At 38.6% G+C, this 27,500-nt stretch overlaps 1 protein-coding gene across 1 annotated transcript in view; it reads left to right on the plus strand.

Moving 5' to 3' along the window:
• The window catches only part of LOC115628457 (semaphorin-1A), a 182,127-nt gene that overhangs the window by 123,204 nt on the left and 31,423 nt on the right, over nt 1–27,500 (plus strand). Inside the window, 2 exon segments of the mRNA XM_030524575.1 lie at nt 1,213–1,321; nt 13,015–13,210. Coding sequence (XP_030380435.1) covers nt 1,213–1,321; nt 13,015–13,210 — 305 coding nt within the window.

Below are 27,500 nucleotides of genomic sequence, written 5' to 3' on the forward strand. Positions count from 1 at the left end.
TTTTAATGTAATTTTATGTTTGTCATCAAGAGACGTAGGGCAACAAGCGGGGCTTTCATAGCTCCTTGATCTTTGAGGGGTTTAGTTTTAATTTTTACAGACCTATTCCTTATTGATCTGCCCCTCAAATTCCAAGTAAAGACATTTTCATATTGCTCGGATACTCTGTGAATGAACAAGTTCTGATTAACCCGAATTTGCGGTATAAATGTTTAATCGGTTTTATGATGTGTATAACTTTTTAAGAGAAAGTAATAACTTTTTTGTTGAGCTCTTAAAACATGAAAGCGATTGTGTGTGAAAAAGACTTAAAGGAATTCTGATTGGTTGGATTTTGTGAAACATTTTGAGGTTTCTAACAGAGCTTCGACCAGAAGCAGTTCGCATTGTGGAAAATATTTTTGTCTTTTCCATGAAATGACTTTTAACACGCATATATACATATATAAATATATTCATATAGATCCATTTATTTATTTTAAATGTTCGACCTCTTTGGTTTTTATTCAGCCAAAAAATGGCAAAAGTTTCGTTAAGGCTGCATTGGGTTCATGGCTCATGGACCTGGCAGCCATAAAATGTTTAACCAAAGTACACAGGTACATAGCTTTTATGCACACACATACAGCTATATAGCATAGTGTTTATATACACACATACACACACACGTGTGCGAGTAAAAACTCAGCCACACGTAGTTGCGGTTTCAATAATCAATGAGTTGATTTTATGAAATTTCTGTTCACCTCACATTCGATGTTGGCGCCAGACCGCGTCATGCCGATGCATTTTGGGTTAAAAATATGCTCGCATACACACAGCCATACACCCATACACCCATAAACCCATACACACATAACCACATACACTCGTGGAGCTCGAAAGCGCCAGTGTCGGTGTGTGCGTGTGTGTTTGAAATTTTATTAACGGCGCTTTGGAATTTTTCGCATAATTTTTGCATTAAGCAGCAGCGCCGAAAAGGCAAAAAAGCTGTTGATTGTGCCTGAAAAGGTCAAATGAATTTTAATTAATTTTTTAATTAATATAACCGCAAGCTGTTGGCAACCATCACACATACACATACATACTTGCACACTTCAGTGTGACCCAGAAATACAAAATGAACATTTTGAAAGGGACTGCAGAGTGGCAGAGTATTGTAAAAGAATTATTGTTAATGTTTTTCCGTTTCTTTTCTTCTCTCTATTGCAGAAATACAGTATTTAATTTAAGTATCCATGATCTCGCTGAGCAGCAACGTCTCCTGTGGACGTCGCCGGAGGATGACACCAAAATGTGTCTCGTCAAGGGCAAGGATGAGGTAAGTGCTGGCTACAAGATGATGACTTAGTATAACGTTTTCCTATTGCCTAAAAAGGGTACCTCCCTAATTATTTATATTTTATGTTTATAGAAAATTAGAAAATATTTTGCGACTTCTTCTATGTTTTCTAATTGTATCTAATGGAAATTTCCTCTGACGAAATAGCCCAATAAAATTCGTATGCGTATGAAAAATGTTTAAAATAGAAAGATCGCCCTATTGTTTGTGCTTAAATTTTACGAATGTAATTGCTTACATATAAATAGTTCAAGATAGGTTTTAAGACGAACAACAATACTTTTCCAAGGAAGGTCCAGAGTGAACTACTTTTATCTTTTATTCCAAATACAAATTTCGTTTATTAATATTCTTCGAAGCTGAACTTAGAAATAAAAGCATATTTATGCCATGTAATGGCTGGACCCGTTGTCGATTTCTATCTGTTCCTTTCTTCGATCCTTAAGTCCTGTTTCTAGTGTTTTTTGTCATTTTGAATTTTCATTGATTTTCTGCGTGCCCCAAACATAAATTTTTCTTGTACTAAATACCTTACTTTTCAATACAAACTAAGTGTCTTTAAAAATGTTTACAGTTATTATTTTTATTTGAATCATTTTTATTTTTACTTTCAATCAACACGCTATTCAACTAGATTAAAAGGCATCCCATGTCTCCGCATTGTTGAGATTCTAAAGAGCTTTCTCTTTCCCCGTCCTAACACCTGAAATAATATTTTTCAACTTGTTAGTAGCACAAACCAAAAACCACTTGGTAAACTTTTTACACTTGGCTGCGATGCAATTCCCATTACCATTTGTCGTGTTTTTTTCTTGTTTTTGTTTGTTCTGTTTTAGCCAATGTTTCCGTTGCACAAGCAACAACAGAAGCAAAAACAACAACAACAACGACAACAACAAGGCAATAAAATGTTTTCCGCTCTCAAATTCTATCGCGCTAGCCAAAAAAGGAACAAAATCCCGCTTGTGGCATAGAAATTGATTTATGCCACTTTCTTGCTTGTTTTGTGCGAAGACATTGGAAATTTATTGAAAGCGCACTGTTGACCCATTAAGTCAAGGCAAAGTACGCGTAGCTAAGAGCAAAACCAAAAGCATGGAAGGCGAAGGAAAGTCCGAGCATAAACAAACAACAACCAGAGACACAGCAAGGATAATTGAAGTGAAGTGAAGATTTGAAACTTTTGGCCACAAGATTTTAATGGAAATGTTGAATAGTTTTTGACTACGACGACTTCTTCATCAACAGCTGCAACGTTCGCCGTTTCTCCATCCGTTTCCGGTCAGGCAAAACCGAAATGGCGTACTCAAGGTGAAATGAAGGACGCGCTCGCTCGCTGGCTCGCTGGCTGGCTGGCTGGCTGCCTGCCTGCCTTGCATGCTCAAGTGCACTTTGCAGCGCTGACGTAATTAGGCAACACTTGTTTTAAGGCGGCACCAGGGCGTGTCTGCAACAACAGCAATAACAAGAACAAAAATAACTACAACAGGTGTAATTTGTTTTACCCAATTTGTTGTTGGTGTGTGTATCTCTGTGTGCGTGCGTGTGTGTGTGTGTTGGCTTTTGGCTTGGCTTTTGCCTTGCACTCTGGCCTTCTCCCCCTCGCATGTTATTTACAGCACTCTAGTTGCCAAAGGGTAAGAACTTAGCTTTGCTTTTCAGTTTCATGAAAATTGGCCAAGCACTGTGTGCTCTGAGTCCATGGCGTGTCTGCTTGCAGTATTCGAAAAGCCGCACCCTTTTACCCATTTAGCTTAAACTTATCCAAAAATAAATTGTAATTAACTTAGAGCCAAACATGCGAAGAACTGTGCGTCTCTAAAGTTTACAATTTACAATTTTAATTAGAAATACGCAGCTGAAATTTGCACTAAAAAGGCCGACTAACGAAAATGGCGCACAATAAAAATGCAATGCCCTCAAAAGCCGGCAATATCCGCAGTCCTAACTGCAAAGCATTGCTAAAGTTGTCCGTGTCACGCGATATTCTATTGCACTCCTTCAAAGTAATGCGCAGGGTAATGCTAGAGGAATTTTCAAAATAAAATGTTTAATACTCGGTATTTAAACAAAGTAATGATGATGTCGCTATTTTAAATTTTCTGCATGTTTAAAGGGCAGAAAATCGATCCAGATTGGCCTTAACACGTTCCACCAATTTCACCTTGAACTCTGGCGATTCCAAATCAACCAATAACCCATTATTCAAGTCAGCGGCAGCAATCTCATCTTTATTTATCCTTGACAAGACATCTGGGACCCTTGCGGTGCCCAATTTAAAATTTATAAATATAGTTTGATTGATTTGTATGAAAGTAATGAATAAATATATAGCTTTAAGCTTTATTAATTATTAAACTTAGTAAAAATATCTTGGCGTTGCAAATATTTATGTCTAATTCCAGAAATTAGTTAATAAGATTTAAATGAATATTTTGAAATTATGATGAGTTTATTGGTGAGGTTTATCGATAGGAAGAAGGGAGTATAGGAAAAGAGTTTAATGTTTTACATGGCAGGCCTAACGGGGGTAGGTAGATTTATGGTCAGGTGGGTTGAGTAGTCAGAGAGCCGTTTCCGATAAGCTCAGCTATTTGACCAAGTTCCTGATGAATGTCCTGATTAGTGGTGATAATTTAAATTAATTAATTATACATTCATTTTTGATGTTTCGTGTTTTTAAACCAAATGCGGACACGATTTTTAATGTTTCGTTTTTACTTTTGCCTCTCAAAAATTGCCTTTTATAATCGATGGAAGGGAGGAATTTGAGTCCGCATTCCTGTAAGCATAAGTAACTTGTATGAATTTAAAAAAAAATATTGTATTCCATATTTTAGTTCCCAGAAAAAATAGCATATTTCTCTGGTATATGGAAAGCGACAGCAGCTAAATGATTATCCAGATCGACTTTTGAAGTTAACAAATTGAAAGTGAGTTGTTCGTCAAAGTATAGCTGGCACAATCGAGGTATAGCTTTCAAGCTCTTCTTTTTTCATGGAACATACACGTATAGGAATACCAATACTAGTTTTAGATATATGTATATCACCTTGAATAGAGCCAAAAAAGAATTATATTTGGCCGGGGACAAAGCGCCCCGCTTTTATGAGATTAAAAAAAGATGAGGCGATTTTTTATTCACTTTTATAATGACAAGCAGATTGTTTAAAACCCGGCGTGAAATTGCTTTTCAAAGCGCTTCAGTATAGGCTGCAACCATATGAGTGTGTGGGTGAAAGTGTGTATTTGTGTCTATTTGTGTGTGTGTGTGTGTGTACATATTGGCATATTCATGTGTGTCTTACTTTTTGCATTGTCAGCTCGCCGTGGTTGTTAAATTTTTAATTGATTTATTATTTGCCCACAATGTTTTATTAAAGCTGCGTAAACAGCAGAAAAACATGGTCGACATGGCCAGACGTCAGCTGGCGGTGTCTGATGGCTGACGACCACTCGACCGCCCGGCCACTTGCCAAATGAGCAGCGACCGCCCGCCCGTCGGTCAGACACACAAACATATACAAATATTTGTATATATGTATGTACGTATGTACAGCGTGTTGGTCAAGTGGCAAAATACATTTATGCATGTGTATAAAAAATGCGACACCAACACCAACAGCAGGAACAAAAGTAAACATTAAAAGCGGTCAGCCAAAAAAAAAAAAGAAGAGAAATACTACAACTGCCCATTCTGAGGTCGATTCCGTAACGGCAGCTGCGCGCCCAGTCGGTTTGGCCAGAATGGGACGCACATTCCGCAAATTAATTAATAAAACCGAGTTAAAATATTTGATTAAATTGTTGAAGTCAAATATTTTAAGCTTGAGCAGCAACGCATAATGAAATATTTATGCATTTATGTTCTTGCGCATATTTGAAGCTCGCGCCAAGGCATGTGCTTTGGAATTAACTATTCGTCAACTTGATTGGCTTTCGATGTACTTGTAGTTGAGGTTTCAGATGGCACTTTCAATTACTATTAATGGGCATTCTTCACATTCCATACAGTACGAGTAAATAGTTGGTTGATAAGCTTCCTATCAATCGCGTTATTATTTCCCCCAACATTAAAGGGCATATATGATTACTCATATTTGATTTGCCTATGTACTAGATGCTTTCTATATACCGCGGCATAATATGTTCCCTTTCTTAGGAAAAGTGTTACACTAAAAATATATAAATGTATAAATATTTTAACAATTTAACAAAACTGTTATGTTTATGATTTATCCGTGCTCATTCTTATAAGTGTGCTTGTGCGAAACCTCACATAAGTGATAGTCGGGAATCCTTTTTCAATTGCTTGCAGCTTTATCGCTCTACCTCCTGGGTGGCTGGCTTGTTATATGACGCTGCTCTTTGGTCAGTTGCTGCTCTTGGTTGCTATTTGTAGAGCAGATTTTCTGTGATTATACTTTCATATATACACTTTCATATATATGTATACTTCCATATAATTTCAATTTTATTTGAACGTTCGCTTTTTTAAGCATTTCTTCATTTTTGATTCAAGTTATAGCAGAATGTATGCATTTCATTACTTTTTAAATAATCCCGACCTCTATCTTGACGCATTTACTACAACACGAAGCTTTCTGCTATGTCTTATAACAACATGTGGGAACATTCTGCAAATTTCCAAAATATTAATTGCTTAAAATTTCTATAGTTTTTCTGAACTTTTCTTAAATTACTTATTTCGGTTATTAAACCAATCCTGCTGCTTAACAAACTTTTTATTGTATTTGAACCGGATTGAAACCAATTTGGAATCAGTTTGTAATATTTATGCTATAATACGGAGGCAAAAAATTACGCCAACCACATCCACAACCTTTCGACCATGTTTTGCCTTAAATCGTCCAAATATCTTGCAGATACATATTTGTGGCAAGAGCTGGGGCTGCCACCCAAAGCAGTACTACATTAAGCATTCATCATGTTTGGCTACGAAGGGCTGTTTGGTAGGTCAGAAGATACAATTCTTGCCCAACCAAATGTGAAATGTAAAACCTGACATTGTCTTTGGCATTTTGGCCGACAAGGGTGCAATCAAGTCAAGCACAAGCACATAACACATAGCAGATAGCAGATAGCGTACTCGCACACTTTTTCAACCTGACGTTGAAGTCGAGCTTCTGACAGTAACTAAAAGCGCCTGAAGGTAGACAACAATTTCGTTAATGATACACAAACACTGTAGGAGGGGGGGCAGGGAATAAGAGATTTGGGCACGAACTAGTCGGTGTGCATGTTAAATGGAATGGCAAATGAGTTTTTAAAACTGTAAAAGCATTTCACTTAATAATTTTCAACCTGAAAAATGAATGGCAAGCTCGAATAGCTCGAATGGCTCCTGGGCAGCATGTGAGCAGCAACAACAATGAGAAGGGCCATTAGGATCCACTGACAGAAGGCAGCCAGCCATTTAGTTTTTGTCGACTTTTCGGCAGTCAGTCATTAACTGCAGATATATGTACTTAGCAAAGGAAAACATATTTTACATAAACTAGAAATGGAATGTTCTCCTTGGTAATTATTTATTATAATTTCAGTTCAAAGTCCTTGCAACAACTGAGATACATTTTTTAAGGATAAACTGCGAGAGTGTAAATAGTAGGGCTGAGCATTTATAGCTTCTAAAATTCGATTTGAACAGGGTCCATGAAGCAAATCTGATATACTTTTCACATTCATTTGCCTTGTCTGCTGTCAGACAGCGCCGCTTGATTAAATGACGAACAGTTTGGACAGACGACAGAGACAAACTCAGTCCGACATTTGATGTCATATATGTCTGGCTCTTCATTACACATTTGCCATGCTCTGAAAGATAGATGCTTAACCCAATGTTGCCCCATACAATGAAATGCTTTCGCATTCATTCATTTCTGCTTGTCCAAGTCGGCAAAATTGTCTGCCTTGCATTGTTCATTTGGCAGTGTGCTCTTAATTTATGCACAGGTGGCCAACACTTTTGGGCGTCCAAACGACCAACCAGCAGCTTTCATCTTTCCGCTTTCAGCCCTCAGCCTCCAGCCTTCATATCTGCTCCAAAACCAGACCACAAATATACACTTGGCTATTTTCTGGTGTCGTTGCCAATACGCATATGGCCCCATTCATTTGGCTCGCTTGTTGTTTGGTTTCCCTGGCGCCACATTCGTGCTGCCCTGCCGTGCTTGTCCATTCAAATCTCTCATTTCATTTTGACATTTTCGTGGGGCATTCGGAATTTCATTAATTTTGCTAAAGTTGTTCGCCTGTCCGATGTTCCCAGCCCTTGTAATAGCCTCGCTTTTTACCAACATTGCTGCTTTTTGTGTGCCGAGCCTTGACAAAATTCGCCGTCCATTCAAAATTAATCGTCCGTTTGGCACGTGCAAAAAGAAGCAACAACAGGCGGCATTTTTTGGCCATCGTTTGACATTTTAAATGATTGATTTTCCTGTAGTGTTTTTCTCTCATGCATTCGTTTATTACAAAATTGTATGCGCAGCGCTAATTTATATGGGTCCGGCCCTGGCATGTTGGTGTTAATGGCAGGACACCTTTTTTGTTGATCGATAATAGAATAAAGAGGCAATTGGCTCGATTAAGCCGTGGATGATGTTTTTCTAGGCTGCAATTAATGGTATAGTTTGTCTATAGTATTCGTCTTTTTTCGCAAACCCCATCAAATTACGTGCCATTTGTCAAATAAATGTAACTATTCTCATTTTGCTTTAAATGCTTTACTTATGTAAGCGAGTACGTATTTGGAGCTGGAAGCTATAAAAGAATATGGAATTTATTCCATAACTATTTTAAACACCATTTTAGCAACAACATTTAAATTGTATACCACTCCTCAAAATTCCAATTTCTGACGACATAGTTTGAAAGCTTTTGAAGAAATGCTTTTTCGAAACAGTTACGCATTTTTGTAAAATCTAGATGGAGGTGTAATACTCCCCAAAAGTATATATTGGGGTGGGGAAAAAGAAGTAAGTTTTTTCCACTGTTAACGCATTTTATTGATCGATTCATGGATTGCGTTGTCTGATTGAAAAGCACGCCTCTTTTTTTTTGGCGAATTGTGGGCGCTTTTTGGAATTGTTTTCCTTCAAGCCGTCTAACTGTTGATGATACAGGTCCGAATTCAGTGTTTACCCATATGGGTGCTAATGGTAGAAAAATCCATCTAGTCTACTTTATGAACTATATTATATGAAAGTTGTGTTGGAACATGCCGAAAATAAACCATAAAATATATGCGTGTAAGTAATAGTCAGTAATAGTCAGTACCCCGAATTGAACTGCCTGTTGAAATATACATACGATATAATTGCGTCCTAAAATACTTACGGATATGCCTCTTTTCTCTTACGGTCTCAATCAGCGACCCAGGACTGATACTTAAGAAGCAGCGTTTTGATGCCGTAAATCGATATTATCAACTAGTGTTAGTTGATATGCCTTTTACTTTTTCCCAACACAATATTTTCGCTGCCCTATTTCCATTACGATTTTATTTACTTCAAGAGATGACACCACAAAGATAATATAATAAATTAAAGTAATAACAATATTAATAAAATGTTACAACTTAGGGAATCACCTTGTATAGTATATTCGCGAGTGAAATTGAATTGCCGAAAATCGAAAAAATTCAAAATTAAAGTGGAAATGCAAGTGATAAATGTGCACTAACGCCCGTTGACAATTTAATAAATAAAATAGCATGCAATATGCATAATCAGAAATGAAAGGAAAAAATAAATAATCATTTATTACTCATGAATAAAAGCGAGAATATGTTGTTATCATGAGAAGCGCAAAACAACAAGCGCAACTCCAATAAAATGGCAGCCACAAGTTTTAAACAACAAATTAATAAATTTTCCAGTTAATTGCATTCTAAATAACACGCACAATTTCGAGCTGGCAAACACACACCATTCACATATAGACACACACACACACACACTCATGTGAATGGTGATGTTGTTTTTGTAGCTGTCTGTGTTAATTACAACGGCAATAGTGAAAAGTGGAATCTACAGACTATCCGGGCATCCCCGTGTAATTGTTGTAAAATGTGTTTTGTTAATTTATTTAAATTTATGCTTGAAACAAGCCAAACATTTACAAAGGGGCCTGCCTGGCTAGTGGCTGGTTGGCTACATTCGAGAGCCTAACCATGACCACAATTACAACAACAACCAGGACAGGATACAACAAACAGCGTCTAAACCAACAACAATAACGTTAAATATTTGAAATAATAAACAAAACGAAATGGAATGGAATATGCTGGCCGTCTGTCTGTCAGCTGGCCTGTCTTTTAACTGCTCGCCCAGTTATTGGACGACCGGCAGGAGCAAACAAGCAAATAGAAAATGCCAAAAGAGCGCGAATGCGAGTTAACAAATTCTGGCGAGAGGAGTTCCTACGGTTCCAGAATTCAGCGAATTCAGAAAGAAAATTTAGAAAGTATTAGCTTGTACAGTAATTGGATACGAGTTTGAAGCTATTCTAGTTTAATTCCCGATCAGACCGTTTTCTATATTAGTCTCTCAAAGTCTGACCAGTAACTAATGCTTTCATTTTCGAAATAGATAACCTTGTTTCGATTTTAGACTTTTTAAATCAAATATGTTCGTCATTTTCAAAGTGCACAATATGAATAAGCTTTAAAAGATTTTATTTATTTTTTTTGATTTATTGTTGAAGATTTTTTTTTTTTTTGATAATAATAACATTTTCCTTATTTCATTTCATTTATTCACAAAAATTAGCTCATAAATTTCTGTGTTTCTATAATTAGTTAATAATAAAGAGTTGAAGGTATAATACTTTATCTACTTAATTAGTAATAAAAGATGTTGTTTCAGTTTACGAATGAATAGACAGTTTCTAATACTTATATATATCGAAAGCGGGGGAGAGTTTAATCAAAGACTCCTAAGTAGTTCACTTAAAGCTATACTAACACTTAAGAATAATAATTAGAAGCAATGCTAATAATACGCGAATATGTAGAACAAGAACACCTGTTAGGTAAATTAAATCATAATAACAAAATGCGATTTTTTGCCTTAAAAAACATTGCGAATTTATCGAAAGCACAAATTAAATTGCTAAAGAAATGTAAACGTTTAAAATGTTTAAAATGAAGTGAACTTTCTTAAGGAGATACCAATACTTTGAATGAATTTAATTGCTGAAGCAAATTTGTTTCTTCAAATGCTGCTCTTATATTCTTTTACTTACTAATAAATGAATATTATTTCTGTAGCTTAACTGTTGGGTTGTGTACAAGTTCGCTAAAAAATACAATTTTGGTTGTCTATAACCTATATCCAAGCTTAAAGGCTGCCTTAGCTTTTAAGGCGAAAATATTTCTGTCAACTCAATAAATAAATAATTTTGAAAATATAGATATTTGTTTCCGAACAGAAAAAAACAAAATTGGGGCAAAAATTGATTTGTAGATTTGTAGGGGTTGGATCAAGTGCAGTAAGTGAATACTATATAGTTATGTGGTTATAGAACTCCGAGTTCCGAAAATGTTCAAACCAACCCAAGTCGTTCAATATGTTTAACCATATTTTGTGCGTGTGGGTGTGCAGTAATCAGAACAATGCAATTTTTGCGGCTTACGATAGTCCTCTATCGTTTGACCAACATTATCAATGACAACTCTCCACCGAAATATGCGCTTGGTTAGTTTTGTTGCCAGAACAGTAATGGGATGCGTTGCGAAAATTGTGAGAATTAGTACGCAAATAAATGACATGTATAAATATTTTAGCAAGCTCATAGTACATGCGTTTACAAGAAGAGCGTACTATACGCATCGATATCTGTACACGCACACAAAATGCAAAGTGCAGCAAATTGTGCTGCGGGGAAAATATCAAATGATTTGTCATGCCAGATAGCGAATGCAACAACATGCAGCACATCCGGCCTGCAAAGCTCGAAATGGGCCAGATAGAGAATAGCGGTGGGGAAGGAACGGCTTCAATGGAATGGAAGGCAACAAATGCAAAAATGCGGCAAAAGTTTTCTTCCTGTCGTCGAGCAAGAGTCAGACACACACGCACACTAACAACAACTAGCATATACGCCGTCACACACTGCGTATGCGTATTTTGTGATTGTCACGCAGAAGAAGGTGAATTGCAAACTCGAGTTGCTGTCCTGGCCTTTAAATATTTATTGAGTTGCATCTTTTCGTCCTGGCATGCTTATATGCGTGCCCCCACTTAGGTATATAGTACATATATCTTGTGTGTGTGTGTGTGTGTTTCGCATATACATATGTTCTCGTACACATATATATTTTCAACACATTAAATATTTCAATTTGCAAAACATTTATGCAAACTACGCAAACACTGACACACTAGCATGGCTCTGCACTTCCGTTGCCCGAATGCATTTCTGCTGTTCTGTGTTATTTCTGTGCATTAGTTCAAAGTGCATATTTAGGCCAAAAGCAGCGGAAGTACACATTTTTCATCAGCATATGCATACTTGTATACAGTTCAATTCTCTGTGTGGCCATCAAATATTGTTGCGAACAGTTCGGGCTGAGAAGTCAGCAAATACATACAAGTATGTGTTTGCTTCCAAACTTATTAATTGATTGAGTTAGCCTGCGGGATTTGAAAATGGATGTGGATGCGTGTTCAATGTGGTACTCGTATGTTTTTCGAATAGTATAGCCCTTCAGCTACATTTCGTGGATTAGTATTGCGACCACCTTCATAATGAATTCATTTATGAATATAAAAAGCATTCAATCCGATTTGTTTGCATAATTTCAAAAGCTGCATCTAAAATGAAGAATTTAAGAATGCTAATAATAAAAATTCTGTCCAAAATGGTGTTAGTGTTTTGGAAAGCCTAGATATGACAGCCAAGTTTTGAGCCAAAAGCAGGACAGGGTATTTGTAAATTTTATGCAATAGGGATGAGGCATCAAAGTAGCAGTTCATTTTAATTTGCATTCGAAATTCCATCATCGATTTCAGCATATGAGGTTTTCCAAAGTTCTTTGTGTTCTTTGAAATGCACAGTAATGTGCTTAATTAACAAATTATATTATAAACTAAATGCAATATTAAGGACGAAACTTAAACTAGATATTAACTATTCAGACTGTTTTTGCAGCTATCGCTTTTTCTGTAGCTTGGTGTCTTAAACTTTCGAAATGTTTTCAATACAGTTTATTGAAAAGGAATGCTTATTTAGTATAAGTGTATAAATAATTATAATATGCTAATAATAATAATGATGCTAATAATAAGTACAGTAATAACTACAAGGACTGAGACTCGTAAAGAACGTTTTTTGAACGCTGTATCAATAATTTAAAAAGAAGTGAAGTCAGACAGAGCTGCTTACAAAGTTTCACAAAGGCACACTGCTGTCGCCTTTCTTTTCCGCATCCTAGACGCGTTTTAAATGTCCTGAGATCTTGAATAATATGCTACTCGTCAGAGGTACAGAAATTAAGGTCTCGTTGAGTCTCAGTTGAGATTAATTTCAACATTTTCTTTCTTCGATTTATTGGACTTTTTAACCACACGAGTATAACAATTATAATGTGCTATAATAAGAAATGAATTTTGCGCAATTTACGATTTTCCACTTTTCTATTCTCTTTGCAGGAGGCCTGTCAGAATTATATACGCATCATGGTGGTGCCCTCGCCGGGTCGCCTGTTCGTTTGTGGCACGAACTCATTCCGGCCGATGTGCAACACTTACATCATCAACGACAGCAACTATACGCTGGAGGCAACCAAAAATGGCCAGGCTGTGTGTCCCTACGATCCGCGACACAATTCAACGTCCGTTCTGGCGGGTAAGTCCCCCCCCCCCCCCCCCCTCCTCGTATTTCATGTATGCAATTTTAATAATTTAAAGCGTCATCCGCCCTTTGTTGTTTTCCACTCGTTATGTGTTTGCCGTTATCGCCAAGTTACAAAACATGGCCAAAATGCAATTACTCAGTGTGCAGCCGTTTATATATTTCCCGAATCCTTGCTTTACTTTGCCTATTTTTACGAGTGTACGCGTGTGTGTCTGTGTGTGTCTGTGTGTGTGTGTGTGTGTGTTAGGCTTTGTGTGTGTGCGGCACAAACAAATCAGATAAAAATTGTCATTCATCATGCGTCGCGCCGCAAAGTATTTTGAGAGCTCACGGAGCCCCGCCCCGCCTCTCCTTTGCTTTATTTTTGCCTTTTGGGCCATCATGTTATAAATTTTTAGTGTTATTGTTTGGTTGGCAACGACGCTGACGGCGACGGCGGCGGCGGCGGCGACGCTGTGAATAATGTGTTGATGCGAAATGTATTTCAAAATAAAATCATATTTTGTTTTTGTCTTCGCCATTCGCGAACTTTTTTCTGTTTATTTTGAAAAACAATTTCGTGTTGATTTCAACAGAAACAACACCAACAACAACAGCAACAAAATCCAGGACAGACATCAGCATGTCAGGGCACGGTGCAGGAGGTAGGTGTAGGAGGACTCTGCTCCTCGGTAGCCTGTGCGCTGATAAACGATGGGAATATGAGTGAGGATTTGGATTTCGCCATGTTGCCGCAGATTTTTACTGTTTGCTTAATATTTGATTGAAATTTATGGCAGCGCAGAGCCATTTCGCAACACATAAAATTCTATATGCAGGAATGCGGTGCGAACAGGAGACGAAGACAGTCGAGATAAAGCTAGGGACTTGACCTCGATGTGAAATAACGAAAGCCGCACCAATAATGTGTTCATCATTTATATTATTTGGTCTGCACAAAAGACGAATGGATGCCCTAAAAAGTCGTTATACGAAAAGCAGAGGGAGTCAGGCAAAACCAGATCATAATCAAAATCACTCGTAGTAACAAAACTATATACATTACTGTGCAGTCAGATTCTGATTCTTTCAATGTCACACTGCAGCTTCAAAATCTGGCCCAACTTATTCGTTCATTCTATGTAGTTTAGCTTAGGGACTGTGCCAGGATGTGGACTTAGAGTATATACGCAATCTATACACATCCATTATCATTTCCATAGTCCTGCCTCTTGCGCCAGAAAGCACAAATGTAAGCGCGCCCATATGTATAAGCCAGCCATAGTTGTGTGTTGTACTAATGCCACCATTATTAGTTTCTCCAACATGCGGGCCACTTTGCAGATTTTCATTTTGAAAATACTTGGCATATCCTCACATACTTCACCATTATTCGACACTTGGCGGCATGTGGCCACATAAGTTTCGTGTTCGTGATTTGTTTGCATTTCATTGTCTTCAAGTTAAAGTTTTGCGCCAAAGTTGCCCAAAAATATCCAAACGAACAAACAAACAAAGTCGACCCGAAGATGCTGCTGTAAACACTTTGCTATAATATCGATAAACGTTTATAACTAACTTCAAAGTGTGTAGAGCCATGGGTGGGTGTGTGTGTGTGTGTGGCAACATGTAGGTGTGTGGTGTTTGTGTGTGGGGCCAAATGTTGTAGCAAACTTCCGCCGGATGCACCATGTGCCACCTATTTATAACGGTGGTTGGCTGAATGGCGGCGATGAACGCCTGACTCGTTTGGCTAGCTGTTATGTGGGTCATAAGAGTTTATCATGAATACTCCCAATACTCCCCAACCAATATCAGCAGCATTCTGCATTCCAGCCTGTTACATCCGCAGCCAGCAGCCCATGCCCATGCCGAAGCCAAGCGCTATTCTATCTTTATTAGAGAGCCATTTTCGCTGAAGCTCATCGACGGTGTCTCATACCCTTGGTGAGAGAATATTTTGAGTCGATATGAAGCCTCTAACTACTTGTATACTATTATTAGAGCAACTCTGCCTAAATATACAACTAAGAAACGATTAAAAATAAACACTAATTTGTATTTGATGAGAACTTCAACTCGAATTCGACAATTCCATTTCAATCGCACTCGAAAAAATTGAAAATCGTAATTTAAAGTAACCAAAAAACTTCAGCTTTTCTTATAGCTAGAAACGCAGCCCTATTCCGGTTTGAAGCTTGAGTTAGTCTATCGAAATACAATCCTCCCTGCAGGTACTTTTCGTATCTTGCAAACTCCTGAACACTGGAACATTTTAAAATAATATGAATAAGCCACGTTTAAAATGCAAAAAAGGGACTAAAACGTATTGGATGCTATATTTCTGAAGAGGAAAGATATTATTTTGCTAGGCTTTTGTATTTCTGATAAATTTTATTCTTTTATTAAAAAGCATTCGATAAGTCTACGATAAAGTTCATCCTAACGTATCGCAATCCAAACCTCAATCACAAATTTGCTTGCAATTGGTAAATAGTAAATAGTAATGGTAAATAGCAAGGAGTTTTAGTTTTCCTTATTTTGCATTCAAATCTATTGTCTTCTTCGCCAACTTAGGCCTTCCTTTCTTTTCGTCTATTCTTCTTTTCGTTTTATGTTAAACATCACGAAAGGGCATGCCATTTTCTATGTATGTCTTCGATAGTTTTCCTCTCCGTTTTTCTTGCTCCACTTACTTCACTTTGATTTCGTTTTATGGCGTTTATATTAAATGGACATTTTTACATACATTTTTACATGCAATATTCCACTCGTAGCACTCGTAGTGCCGCCGCGACTCTGGCTCCACCGCACGCCATTTAGTGAGCAATATTGTGTGCATAGTGCGCTGTCAACTTCTCTCGATTCCTTCGATTGGATTTGGTTATTAGCGGGGCTGGCAGTGGGCCGACGGCGTTCTCCATGTTGTTTAGATTACAAATTGGCCCTGGCGTGGCATAAAGGCAGGAGGGAAGGGCAGATTGGGAGAAAGGGGGACGGGGGGACAGGCGGCCAGCAAAAAAGTTATCAATTCAGTTTTCATTTGGCGTTTTGTTGCAGAAGCTCGTGACAGTTTTGTGAGGCATTGTTGCTGGTGGCTGGCTGTGGGCGTGGTCGTTGCTCCGGTAACTGGCGCAGTGGTTTACAGAGTTTTACTTTTCTTTTTTTCATCTTTTTGTGGTGGTACATTGTGTTAGTTTTTGTAACGCTTTTGCCAAAGTTCGTCGTCATCCTCGTGGACAACATTTTGTGTGCCAATTTCGTTGTAAAAATATTTTTGTAACCATGATGAAGTTTTCAATTGCTTTTTCCAACCATAGAGGAGCATGGCTGCGCTTCACTCAAATATGGCGGAAGAATCTATTTTTGTTCGATTTAGAAGAGCAGTGGAAATAAATTTCATCGATGTTAATGGGGGCAGCTGCTCCATTGGAGTGTCTGGCAGGTTTGCACAATTAGCTATCAGAATAGAGTTAAGTTAAAGTTTGTCGGCAATAAACACTGAGAGAACACTTGGATCGTTTCCTAGACAACTAACTTAGGTTCCTTGTACCGCCATTAATCCATTTAACTTACAGCTTCCGATGTTTTTCCAGTTCATGCAACGAATTTCATTTTGTTCTGAAATAATTTGTAAGCTGCGAGTTCTTTGTTCGCTATGAAATTATTTGGGTCAGCGAAATGTTTGATATTTCATGAGCGGAATATTAAGCAGTCAAATCCAATAAACCCCCGACTCCTGTCGCACTTAAAAGTATGGCTTAAATATTTTACCCAAAGAAGTCGCAGCACAAGATGGTGGGAATAACAATAGTAATAAATAATTTATAAGTGCGCATTCTCCACATTAATCACGAGTCGACGCGCGAGCTCGTCTCATTGCGCGCTCCAAAGCCGGCGCATATTAATTTCGCACCCTCCACTCCCCCCACAAAAATTGTGGAGCTCGGCGGGGCCTCAGAGTGGACGAAGCGTACAAATTGCCATCACTTGCGTTCAATTTTAGACTTTTCCAAGCAAATGCACAAACGCGATTAAAATGCTGACGAATGGCGGCGCAAAATGTCAAGGGCCGTGCACAGGACAATAAAAGGACTCAGGCGGCGAGGCGGCAGAGCGGCGGGCAGAGCGGGGCAGGACAAGCCATTTGCATATGCCGACGCGACTGTGAGCCAAAAACGAGTTGCTCGCATTTTGGCAATGTTGTTGCCTCGCGCTCGGCCATCGTCATTGTTCACATCGCTTGGCATTTTAAAGCCTTTTAGCCTTAGTCTGTGCGTTTTTCTCTCCTCGTTGATTATCGCATTTGCATACTCATACAAGGACCGGCTACAGCCCTGCCCTGCCCTGGCCTGCCCGCCTGAAACTTGAGCCTTTGTGTGACATGTGCGTGCAAACTAGCTAAGGTCCCATCAAAACATAATCCCTTGGCCTAACATTTAAAAGGCACAAAGGATGTATGGGCATTTCATTTTATGTGCAATTAACGCTGACCGCCCATTAAACAAATGTCCCTGAGGAGCTGAGGATAATAGCCGCGGCAATCGATAGGCTTTACTTTTTGCATGCTACGTTAGTCTCAAGAGCAAATTGCATTTTTGAATTGTGTGGCTTTCAAGTGGCAGCCCATTTAACATCACTTCCTAGCTGAGATCCTAAAAGTCAACATGTCGAAGCTTCTAACTGTCCAACTGGCCAGTGTTCTACTGCTAGACAATAATCTTATTGCCATTTTCATTTATGAACACCCTTGCCCATGAAGGGATACAGTGCGTGTTGTTAGGAAACGAGAAGATAACTTCTCAGGTTGTTTTATTACACTGTTTTAATTGCTTTCGTTTATAGTCGATGGTGCAGAAGAAAAGCGAATATATCAGATACATTTTCGTAATTTAATTCATAGTTTTTTTTTCGCATCTACAAAAAGGATTTTAAGCCACCGATTCAATAACACAAACAACAGCTGCATGCAAAAATCCCATCAAAATAAGAGAAACATATATACACATACAAGTATAGCCCGAATGCAGGGGGTGTTGAACAAGGCATGGCACAAACGGCATTCAAAATGAATATCAATGAACTCTAAGGAACAAAAAAGGGGGGGAGGTGGAACAATCGCCAACAACAACAGTGCATGAAAAATGAAAACAAAAATGGAAGACGTGTGCGGGGCAGAAACGTGGCACAAACGAATTGCTGGGTGGTCTGGCAATGATGCAGATGGCTGAAAACTGGGCCAGTGCTCGCAGCAGTTAAAGAAATTATGTTTCTATGTGTTCGTGTGTGTGTGTGTGTGTGCGTGTGTGTTGCGTTGCATGAAATTTTACGCAACATATCGCGTTAATAAAAATAATGAAACAAGGCGAGCGTTACCTTCAAGAGAAATATACTGTGGTATACACACTTTCATACTTGGGTATACTCTTCCGTAGAAGACAAAGAATCACGAATCCTCTGCTGTAGATTGTTTCGCTAATAACTTCTCTTACGACTCACCATTCTAAAATAGAGAGTTGTGTGTAAAACTTAATTAATGTAGCTTTCGAAAGGTGAAGAGGAGCAAATAAATAAAATATATTCGTCTTGATAGGGAGTGGTTTGTAGAGTCTCTTATCCAGACAGAACAATGAACTGGCATGTTCAAATCGGTTTGCCTCATCATGCTAATAAAAAGAATGTCGATACCTTAATCACTACTAATTCACTACTTATGTATATATGTTTATAGTTAACAAATGAAGCAGAACAAATAATGGGTCATCGTTTATGTTTATTTATTTAACGTCATTCTTTCTGCCATGCGATGATAGTAGATCGACAATTGGATTCATATCGCTATACAGATTATAAATGTGCTTTCTTATGAGTTTTGCAAACATTATACGAGCGTATCCCTAGATTTTTAGTGAAGGGTATAAAGCATTTACCAACTGAGCAGAGCAACGGCAAAGTACATACCTATGCTACTTAATTGGATCGTTCTTCAAAATCGGCAGTCATTTACTTTCCTCGCTTTTCAAAAGATACAAAGCAAAATCTTAAAATAGTAATGGAATCTTTCTTAAATTCTTTTCTGTAAGTTGTACACGATCGCAGTCCTCAATAGTATAGTGGCTAGTAGCCCCGTCTTTCACGCTGAGGAGGGAGGGATCCTTCTTTTGATTATTATTAATGGGCTTAAAGTGACATTATGTGTCTTGCGAATAGATTGTTTTTACCAACTAGACTTCGAACCATAATATATAAATACTACTTTAGGGACTTTTGTGCTGTTAGGAACTCATTTACTTAACAATTAATAGCAATTTTTCTGCAACATTTGGCTTAAGTTTTTATCGCCGCTGTCTGCCACGCTCGTTAAAAACGAAATACAGCTAATTTATTTTAGCCAACTTAAATTGGCTTAAGCGAATGACCAAAGAAAACAAATGGCGCGTTATCTCGAAACCAAAGCCAACGAAGAAGGCAGGCGGCAGACCTAGAGAGAAAAAACAGAAATGTACCTAAAGAGGGAGACACAAGTGTGCACACAAAAAGGACAATGCGGGTGCAATGCAACAACATCTGAACCAACAACAACTGTCCGTTTTATTTAAACAATGAAATCTGTTAAGAGCCAAAAGTTTAAATAAGACTCTAACGACTGCGAGCAACAACAGACAAAAAACAAAAAAACAAAAAAAAAAACGCACACAAAAAAGGCACTTTGACTCACATAGAAAAAAACGCGCAGTGGCAGTAAAATATGTACTCACAAAAACAGTCTAAACAATAAACAAAATGGCGGAAAAACAAAGAGAAATGAAAATAATAAAGGAAAAACAGCGAAATAAGCACAGCTTGTGACCCTTTTTACGGACAATGCAAGGGCGGTGTTTTGAACTCTTTTATTTTTCATACTTTTTAATTTCAAGCAAAAACATTAACAAGAACAATTAGCTGCGGAAATGGGCAACTACAGCGGGAAAAACAAGAACAGCAGCAAACATTTCCGAGCGCAAGTTCAACTCTTTGACATAGATAGGCCCAGACAGCATTTACTCATGAACTACATTAAAAATTGATGGCCCATTTCAAAGGGCAATTGAAATTGTCATTACAGGGATGGATTGCATATTAAGGACTACAAAAACTCCTACGGGAAAGCCACAATTGCATTTCGGATGAATGCCTAAAACTGATTTAAATTTTTGATTTCAATTAACACTTTTGAACCCTAAGAACTGGGGACACCAACAAATTGGTATTTCATAAGACTTCATAAGTGGCCTGTTTACGATTTTCAAATTATCACATCTTTAAATTCTCCTCACAGTCACAATGTCGTTGTAAAATGTATTATTAAGACACTGAAGAAGAGAGAGGCTGTTTTCTGTCTGCCTTTTAGTTTTTTACACTTTTACAGATACCTTTCTGTTATTAAAAATAAACACGTCATACACCGCATTTCGTACCCTTTAAAAGCCTAACCCATTCCAAATAGCCCCTGTCCCACACATTTTTGTTGATTGCGTTTACTTTCTATATTCGGGTATGTGCTTGGATTCAGTCTGAGGCTCGATAATCGGAAGTTATGGGGTCTGTAGTATTACCCGCCTGCAATTATTGAGCAATAACTGATTTCTGCGGCACTGAAGCTCAACTGAAGCTCATTACACTTAGCTGAGTCACGCAGCTACCCCAAATGAATTACAACCCCCAAATTATGCAGCATCCCCGATTTAACACCCACTTCATGTGTAGCTCAGAAAGAGCAAAACCGAAACCGAAAACGAAAACAAAAACAAAAAAGTAACATTAAAAGCTGAACAAGTTGTTTACGCGAGAGGCGCACGATTTGCGTCTCGTTTCGGTTTCATTTTCTTCTCATCTAGCATTTGTGTGGGGAGGAGGGAGGTGGGGTGCGACCCTCATGATGTGGTTAGATGCTTGGGTACTTCCTCTTCTTGCTGAAGAGCTGTCGCGTGTCTCTGCTTACTCACGAGTCCCGACAGAGCCGCGTGGCATTGGAATCAGTCTGACAACATTTGTAGCATACATTGCGGCGCTGATAAGCAGCAATATTAATGTCGCCGCTGGTGGCAAGTAGCAATGGCGCCATAACTTTCACTTCTCTAACTCATTAGGCTTCTCACTTGTTTCAGAGCCACACACTCACATCTACCTATAAATTTATTTAATTGTATGGAGAGACACGCACATTTCATAAATTATAAATTATCCTCTTTGCTAGTTTTAGTTGTGTATCGGGTTGAGGGGAGAGGGCCTCTTTGCTAGCAATTTCTCATCATTGCTATTGATGCCTAGTGTTGCTTTTGTTGTCAATGTATTTTGTAGTTGCGAAAACTTTTCCACTTTTGCCAAATTAAGTTAACCTTTTCCAGCACTTGTGTTTGTTATTTTATGCTCAGCTTTGTGCCGCCTTTTTGGGGTTAGCCCTAAACTTTTAACTTGTTTGTTCGTTTAAGGATTATTGCAATAATGTCTTAGCGCATTGTTTCAGTTTAGAGCTCAGAGTGATATGATCAGCTAAAATGTGAAAAGTTTAAAGAAAGTTTGGAAAAAGGTCGACTTGAGCGCAAAAGCAAAAAACAGGTGTTTAGTAAACTAACAAAATTGTAGAAAAATGTGAAGCGCCAAGCGAATATTTGGACTCACTCCGAAGTATACAGAAACAAAAAAATAATGGCCCTTATTCAATACTGTTAAATGAAACCAAAACCTCTAGACAGCAAAAGCCAAAATTCTATTTGGGCAATTGGTAAGGAGAGAGCACTTAACAGTGTCAAAAATGAGCCAATTCATAGGTGTGGCTCACCAGAGGACTACTTGGAGTGAGCAGGAGCAGGAGCAGGAGGACATCAGTTGCGTAGCAACAGCCGCTGGGTCACATTGAAAGCACACACTTTACATATGTTGCGAGCTGTGCATTAGAAGCGTAAGCTGCTAAGCAAACAACAGACAAGAAGCGACGCAGCAGCGATGGTAGCAGGATTAACAACCGTTGTTGGGTCTGCACGGGAAGGAAGAACGGACGAACAGACGGAAGGAAGCAACACGAACGTTCAAGAAACGTGTCAACCTCGTCTACTGTTGCGTGTTTTCAAACGAGCAAAAGCCATAACAGGCGTCTACACTCAGCAAAATAAGACGAATTTATGAATTGAATCGAAGAGTATGCGTTCAGATGCATTGCAGGACGAATTTCAAAATAAATGCCAACCACAACATACTATATTTTCAGACTTTTATCTGTTTTCCTTAATCATTTGCAGTGTTTGAACTATAATTTAGGTATATTTTTCTCTGTAGCTCTATAGTAGAGACTGTCATGCAGGGGCTCTGAAAGTGCACATTGTCTTAAGCTAAGCTGTGAGGAGGAGTGTTTATGGCAACCTGCTTGTAATTTATATGTTTAGGCAGGCACAGCGAGCAACTAGCGCTGCTTTATGTTTGCTTTGGCTCATATTTTTAACACTGAACTCAAGTAAATAACGCAACACGAAGACAACAAAAGTGGCAGCAACAATGGGGGTAAAAGCACTTCCTAGTAACCTGCCCCCGCACCCCCACCTCCATCCCTGCTGTTCCTTGTGGCACGGCTAGAAACTAGCATCACTCAAGGGCCGTTATCCTTCGCTGGCGCTGTTGTGCCTTATGAATTATGTTGCCTTGTGTAAACGAAAACACATCACAGCATTGTATGTACAGAAAACAGACAAAATGGAAAAAGTAACATCTTCACACACACAAATATCTCAGGGCACCGAAATATGTAAGAGGTAAAAGGATTTCAAATGTGACGCGTTTCATGAGTGTTGCCTAATTGGCATTACACAGTGCGAAGGAAGGCAGAGCCCGAAAAGTCTATTCGTATTGTTAACTAGCTTAAGGATGCCGATATTTAGATAGAGACTGAAGGCACAGGGAAAAAGATGGCTACTAAGAACCTCCTAAGACAACATAAGTGGATAATAAGTTGATAAGTTAATCGGTCACACAATTCTTTCCATACTATCCACAATTACAAAGACTTAGAAACAAAATGTATATTTAATTTTCTACCTCTATGTCCAGATATTACAATTGTGAATGGAAAGTTTCTCAGCTTTATCAGCAAATGTATCGTTTACATTTAATCTACTTGTAAATATTGCCTATCATTCTAGATTATAATAGAGTAGTTGCACCGTCATGATATCAACTTTGAAGTTTTCAAAAGAAATCCATATTTACGAAGGCAGCTCTTGCGGTCACTTACGTCAACCCCTGCGTTCAGTCTTCTCCATTACTTGTGTTGATTGCCTGCAAAGCCTAATCCATGCTTGTCAAAGGCTTCTGTCCTTCGTCTTGGCCCCGCAACCACCACTTGAAAGCCTCAAAAGCCACAATCCTTTGTTCCCATAAATACACATACACATATAGACGTATCCTTGACAAATGAACGCATTTTGTTTGCAATTTTGCATGCACGACTAGTTTTGGTTTGTTTGGGTTAAGGTTATATGTATACTCATGCGTTTCCTTCCCCTTCCCCATCCGGCACCCGCAAGGAAATTCGGCTTTAGTGGCTGGCATCGTTGCTGTGGTCGTAGCTGGCTGGCTTAATTAATCTCAAATATATGTGCCTATTAATTACGATAATTGCGGCCATGCGGCTGGCCTACTTTCAGGCGCTTGAGTTGCTGTCGCAAAAGCCATTTGTTTTATGTGCCTATCGGGGGTCACCCAACTCTGTTTGGCAAGCCGCCATCTTGGATAAGCCCCTGCCCAGTCCATTGTCTTCTGAGTGCACTTGACTGCGACTTTTGGGCATTAAAGGAAACTTTTTCTGGTCATATTTGTGTTATCATTTTGGCTCTCTAATTACGAGTAGTACGTTCGTTGTGGCGGATACAAATGCGGCCAAAAATGCTTTTCAAAACAATCAATTTCTCAATGAAACGGGAAGTGGCAGCAGCGAGCTCGACCACTGAAAAACTTTGGGCAACATGTGTCGAGAGCCGCACAATTACCGCCATCGCTTTTATTTTAGTTCCGTGCGTACTCGGAGTATTGTTCCATATTCTCGATGTCCTCCTCGTCGCCGTTTCCTTCGTCCTCGTCTTCGTCCAAGTTCTCGTAGTGGGATTTTGCAAATTTTGCAATTAGCTTAATTTGCTTTTTATTGGCGCACCACAATTATCAGCTGCTGGATTTTCTTAGGGGAAACAAAAGAGGGGAGCAGAGAAGACCAGCGCCTTGCAAAAACTGTTCTAGTTTTTGCTCCCACTAAACGACTTTTGGTGCTAGTTTTCTCAAATGTGGTGTACGTGTGTGTGTGTGGGTGTGTGTGTGCGGGTGTGTGTGGGTGTATCTAAGCTTGCAGTCTGCTTAGAAATGATCAAATTTAAAGTTAATGGCTTGCTTGGCCATTGCTCGGATTTGCAAATAATAGGACATTATTGTGTACCGCACTAAGCTGTGGAATAATTTGGGTCTAGAGTATAGTTGTTAAGTCGATTTTGATTAGAAATTAGGTTTCACTCTCGTTTAAATGCGAAAGAATCTGAGCTGGGGCTGGCAAATGGTGGAGTCTTAAATGGCCAAATAAAATTGCACTTCTCTGCATTTTCTTATGAACGCAGAAGGCTTTCTTTCATTATTATTTAACATTTCTTTCATGATTTGTAGAAATTAATTTGTTTTCCATTTCTTGGAGTGGTGGATTTTGCAGAGGATACGCCATTAGCGGAATACGGTGCGATTTTAAGTTCTGTAAGGCTGTATAGAATTTTTCTAAATGCCTTTTCCAGATATTGTCTCAGTAACATATTCTTAGTTCTGCTCTTTGTGTAATCCGTTAAATATCTCGTAATTACAAGTATTTAGGTAGATAATCAAGTTAGCAAATGCTAATAGACTAATTTTAATCTAATTTAACTAAGTCTTAACCAGACATGATTCACTTCCCTAAACAACTTAGTTATATTTAATTGTCAGAATCGTTTGGAAGACAGTGGAGTCTGCCCTTTTAGGTCGTGATTAACACTTCGTCCAAGGCTTTGTACTAGGTATTAGACATTATTGGTATGCTTAATGGTATTTTATGAACGAAAACGGCTTAGAGGGGCGCTTTTTCTAATACAAATGCACAAACTATGATTGGGGAGGAGATAGAAAATGGTAGACCTGGTAAAATGCTTGAAGAAAATCAATAAACATCGCGCTGTTTCTTAAGTTATGCAAAATATTATGTAAATATTTAAATTTTAAGATCTAGCGGGGAACATTATGCTTGATTTAAATACGACATCTGCTGAACCTATGTGCATATATTTCAGCAACCATAACATCTTTAGTCTTTTGCCTATTACAACTACAACTTTAAATTGCTCTTTAATTTAGCATAATCATCTATTCATTCATCCATAGGCCATGGAAAATGTTGGGGTTAAAAAGGGCAACATTGCAAAATTTATGAATCGCTGGTAATTAACAATGGAAATGCAATTTACATGACAGCGCAAAGCCAGTGGCAGAGTAGTGGTAGTAGAGTAGAGTTGCCAGGCATAATAAACTCAGCCCAGACATTACGTTGCTTGTCAAAACATCGACAGGATAGGGGACCCCTTGTCAACTTCTTCTACCCTTTCGCCCTTACATCTAATTGGTTTTTTTTTTTTTGTTGCTTACTTCCATTGTGTGCGCCGCTTTTATGTTTCGTGCGGCGTCGTTTGCTTTTATTGTTTGCTCATTATAATGCTAGTTACCTGATGACGAATGACGAACGGTGAAGACGAGACGACTGCCAGTGTTGCCACCTCGGGCACTGCAATCGTCGCATTGCAGCAATCGCTGCGACTTAACTTATTTTAAATGACAATCTAGCGTGCCAAAATTATGCACAGAACTGAAAACATTGCTAACTTAATGGCAATCAACGTGCAACTGGCGTTGCAAGCAGCACAGCTCTCGGCGCTTCTCAACCGAGGCCCCCTACGGTTCTTGGCCGAGTTTGTTATGCGCCTGAGCTGGCTGGGACTGTCTGCCCTACAAGTTCGATAAACTCTTTAAGTGACTTAATCGATTTTCATAACAACAGCAAAAGCAACAGCAACAACAACAACAAGGACACAAATAGCAAAAGGCAAATGCTTAAAACGGAAAATGCTCTTTAGAGCATTGACGTTGTCGTGGCAAACGAAGTTCATCGCGTTGGCTAAGGCAATTTGCATATTTTTGCATGTTTTATTATGCAGTAGACACCAACACACTAACACATCAGCACACACAGATACACACATACACACTCTAATACATAAATTACACTCATTTTCAATGACAGGCAGGCGTGTGTTTAAGCACGCATAACTTTATTACATGCCACGACCAGCCACGAGCTTTCACGGTGTGTCCATAGGTCGCCACGTGACGCAGCCGCCGCAGCGTTTTAAATATTTTATGTGTTAACATTGCTGGTTTGGTCGGTGGTTGTGGCTTATAATATGTGTAAAGGGGGTCTCTCGTCTCCCATGCCTTAATTACAGCGCGCATGTGCTTTTAAATGGCTCTTTTTAGAAGTAATTACCCCACAATGCATGCATTAAATCTATTGGGGTCTACTTTTTACGATCATTTAAGCCGTGCTTGGGTTATCTAAAATTTGGAAGTGTTTTTAAATGAAGTGTAAGCTCAACGGAATTGGGCCTTCATCTAAATCTTAAATCAATCAATGTATTTTCAACTAAAAACCTAAAAGGATTTCATGAGCTCACAGACACAGTGATTTTGTTAATAGACAGATTTGTATGAGTTCAGTAACTAACTACACATAAGTATTCCAACTGCTTATAATATGAGCGGAGCAGTTCAAACAACAAGGCCAGGAAAATGCCAAGACAGTTTGTTATTAATATGAATCACAGGTAGAAATAAATAAGAAGTCAACTGGTTACAAGATGCATATATACAACATTACATTTAGTATAGTTCCAGTCCCACAGTTGTCGTAACTATATAGTAATTAGTTGGTAAGACAACAAATTTGGTTGTCTAACAAGTCTTCCATTTACCATTTGCCATCAGACGTTCTAACCAAACTTAAATAAGATAAAAGCCCGACAGTTAAATCCCTGTGAAAGAGCTCATAACAGCAGCAAAACAGGAAGAAGAACATGATTTATGTACCTTTGAGCTTGAAATTTCGAAACTCTGTAAAGAAGGGCAGAAATGCAAGAAATAACAAGATAGAACGCTACAGTCGAGCAAGCCCGACAGTAAAATAGCCTGTACTCTCCACAAAAAGAAAAAATTAAAA

The sequence above is a fragment of the Scaptodrosophila lebanonensis genome, unplaced genomic scaffold (assembly GCF_003285725.1).
Source record: "Scaptodrosophila lebanonensis strain 11010-0011.00,11010-0021.00 unplaced genomic scaffold, SlebRS2 tig00000118-arrow-arrow-pilon, whole genome shotgun sequence".
NCBI lineage: Eukaryota > Metazoa > Arthropoda > Insecta > Diptera > Drosophilidae > Scaptodrosophila > Scaptodrosophila lebanonensis.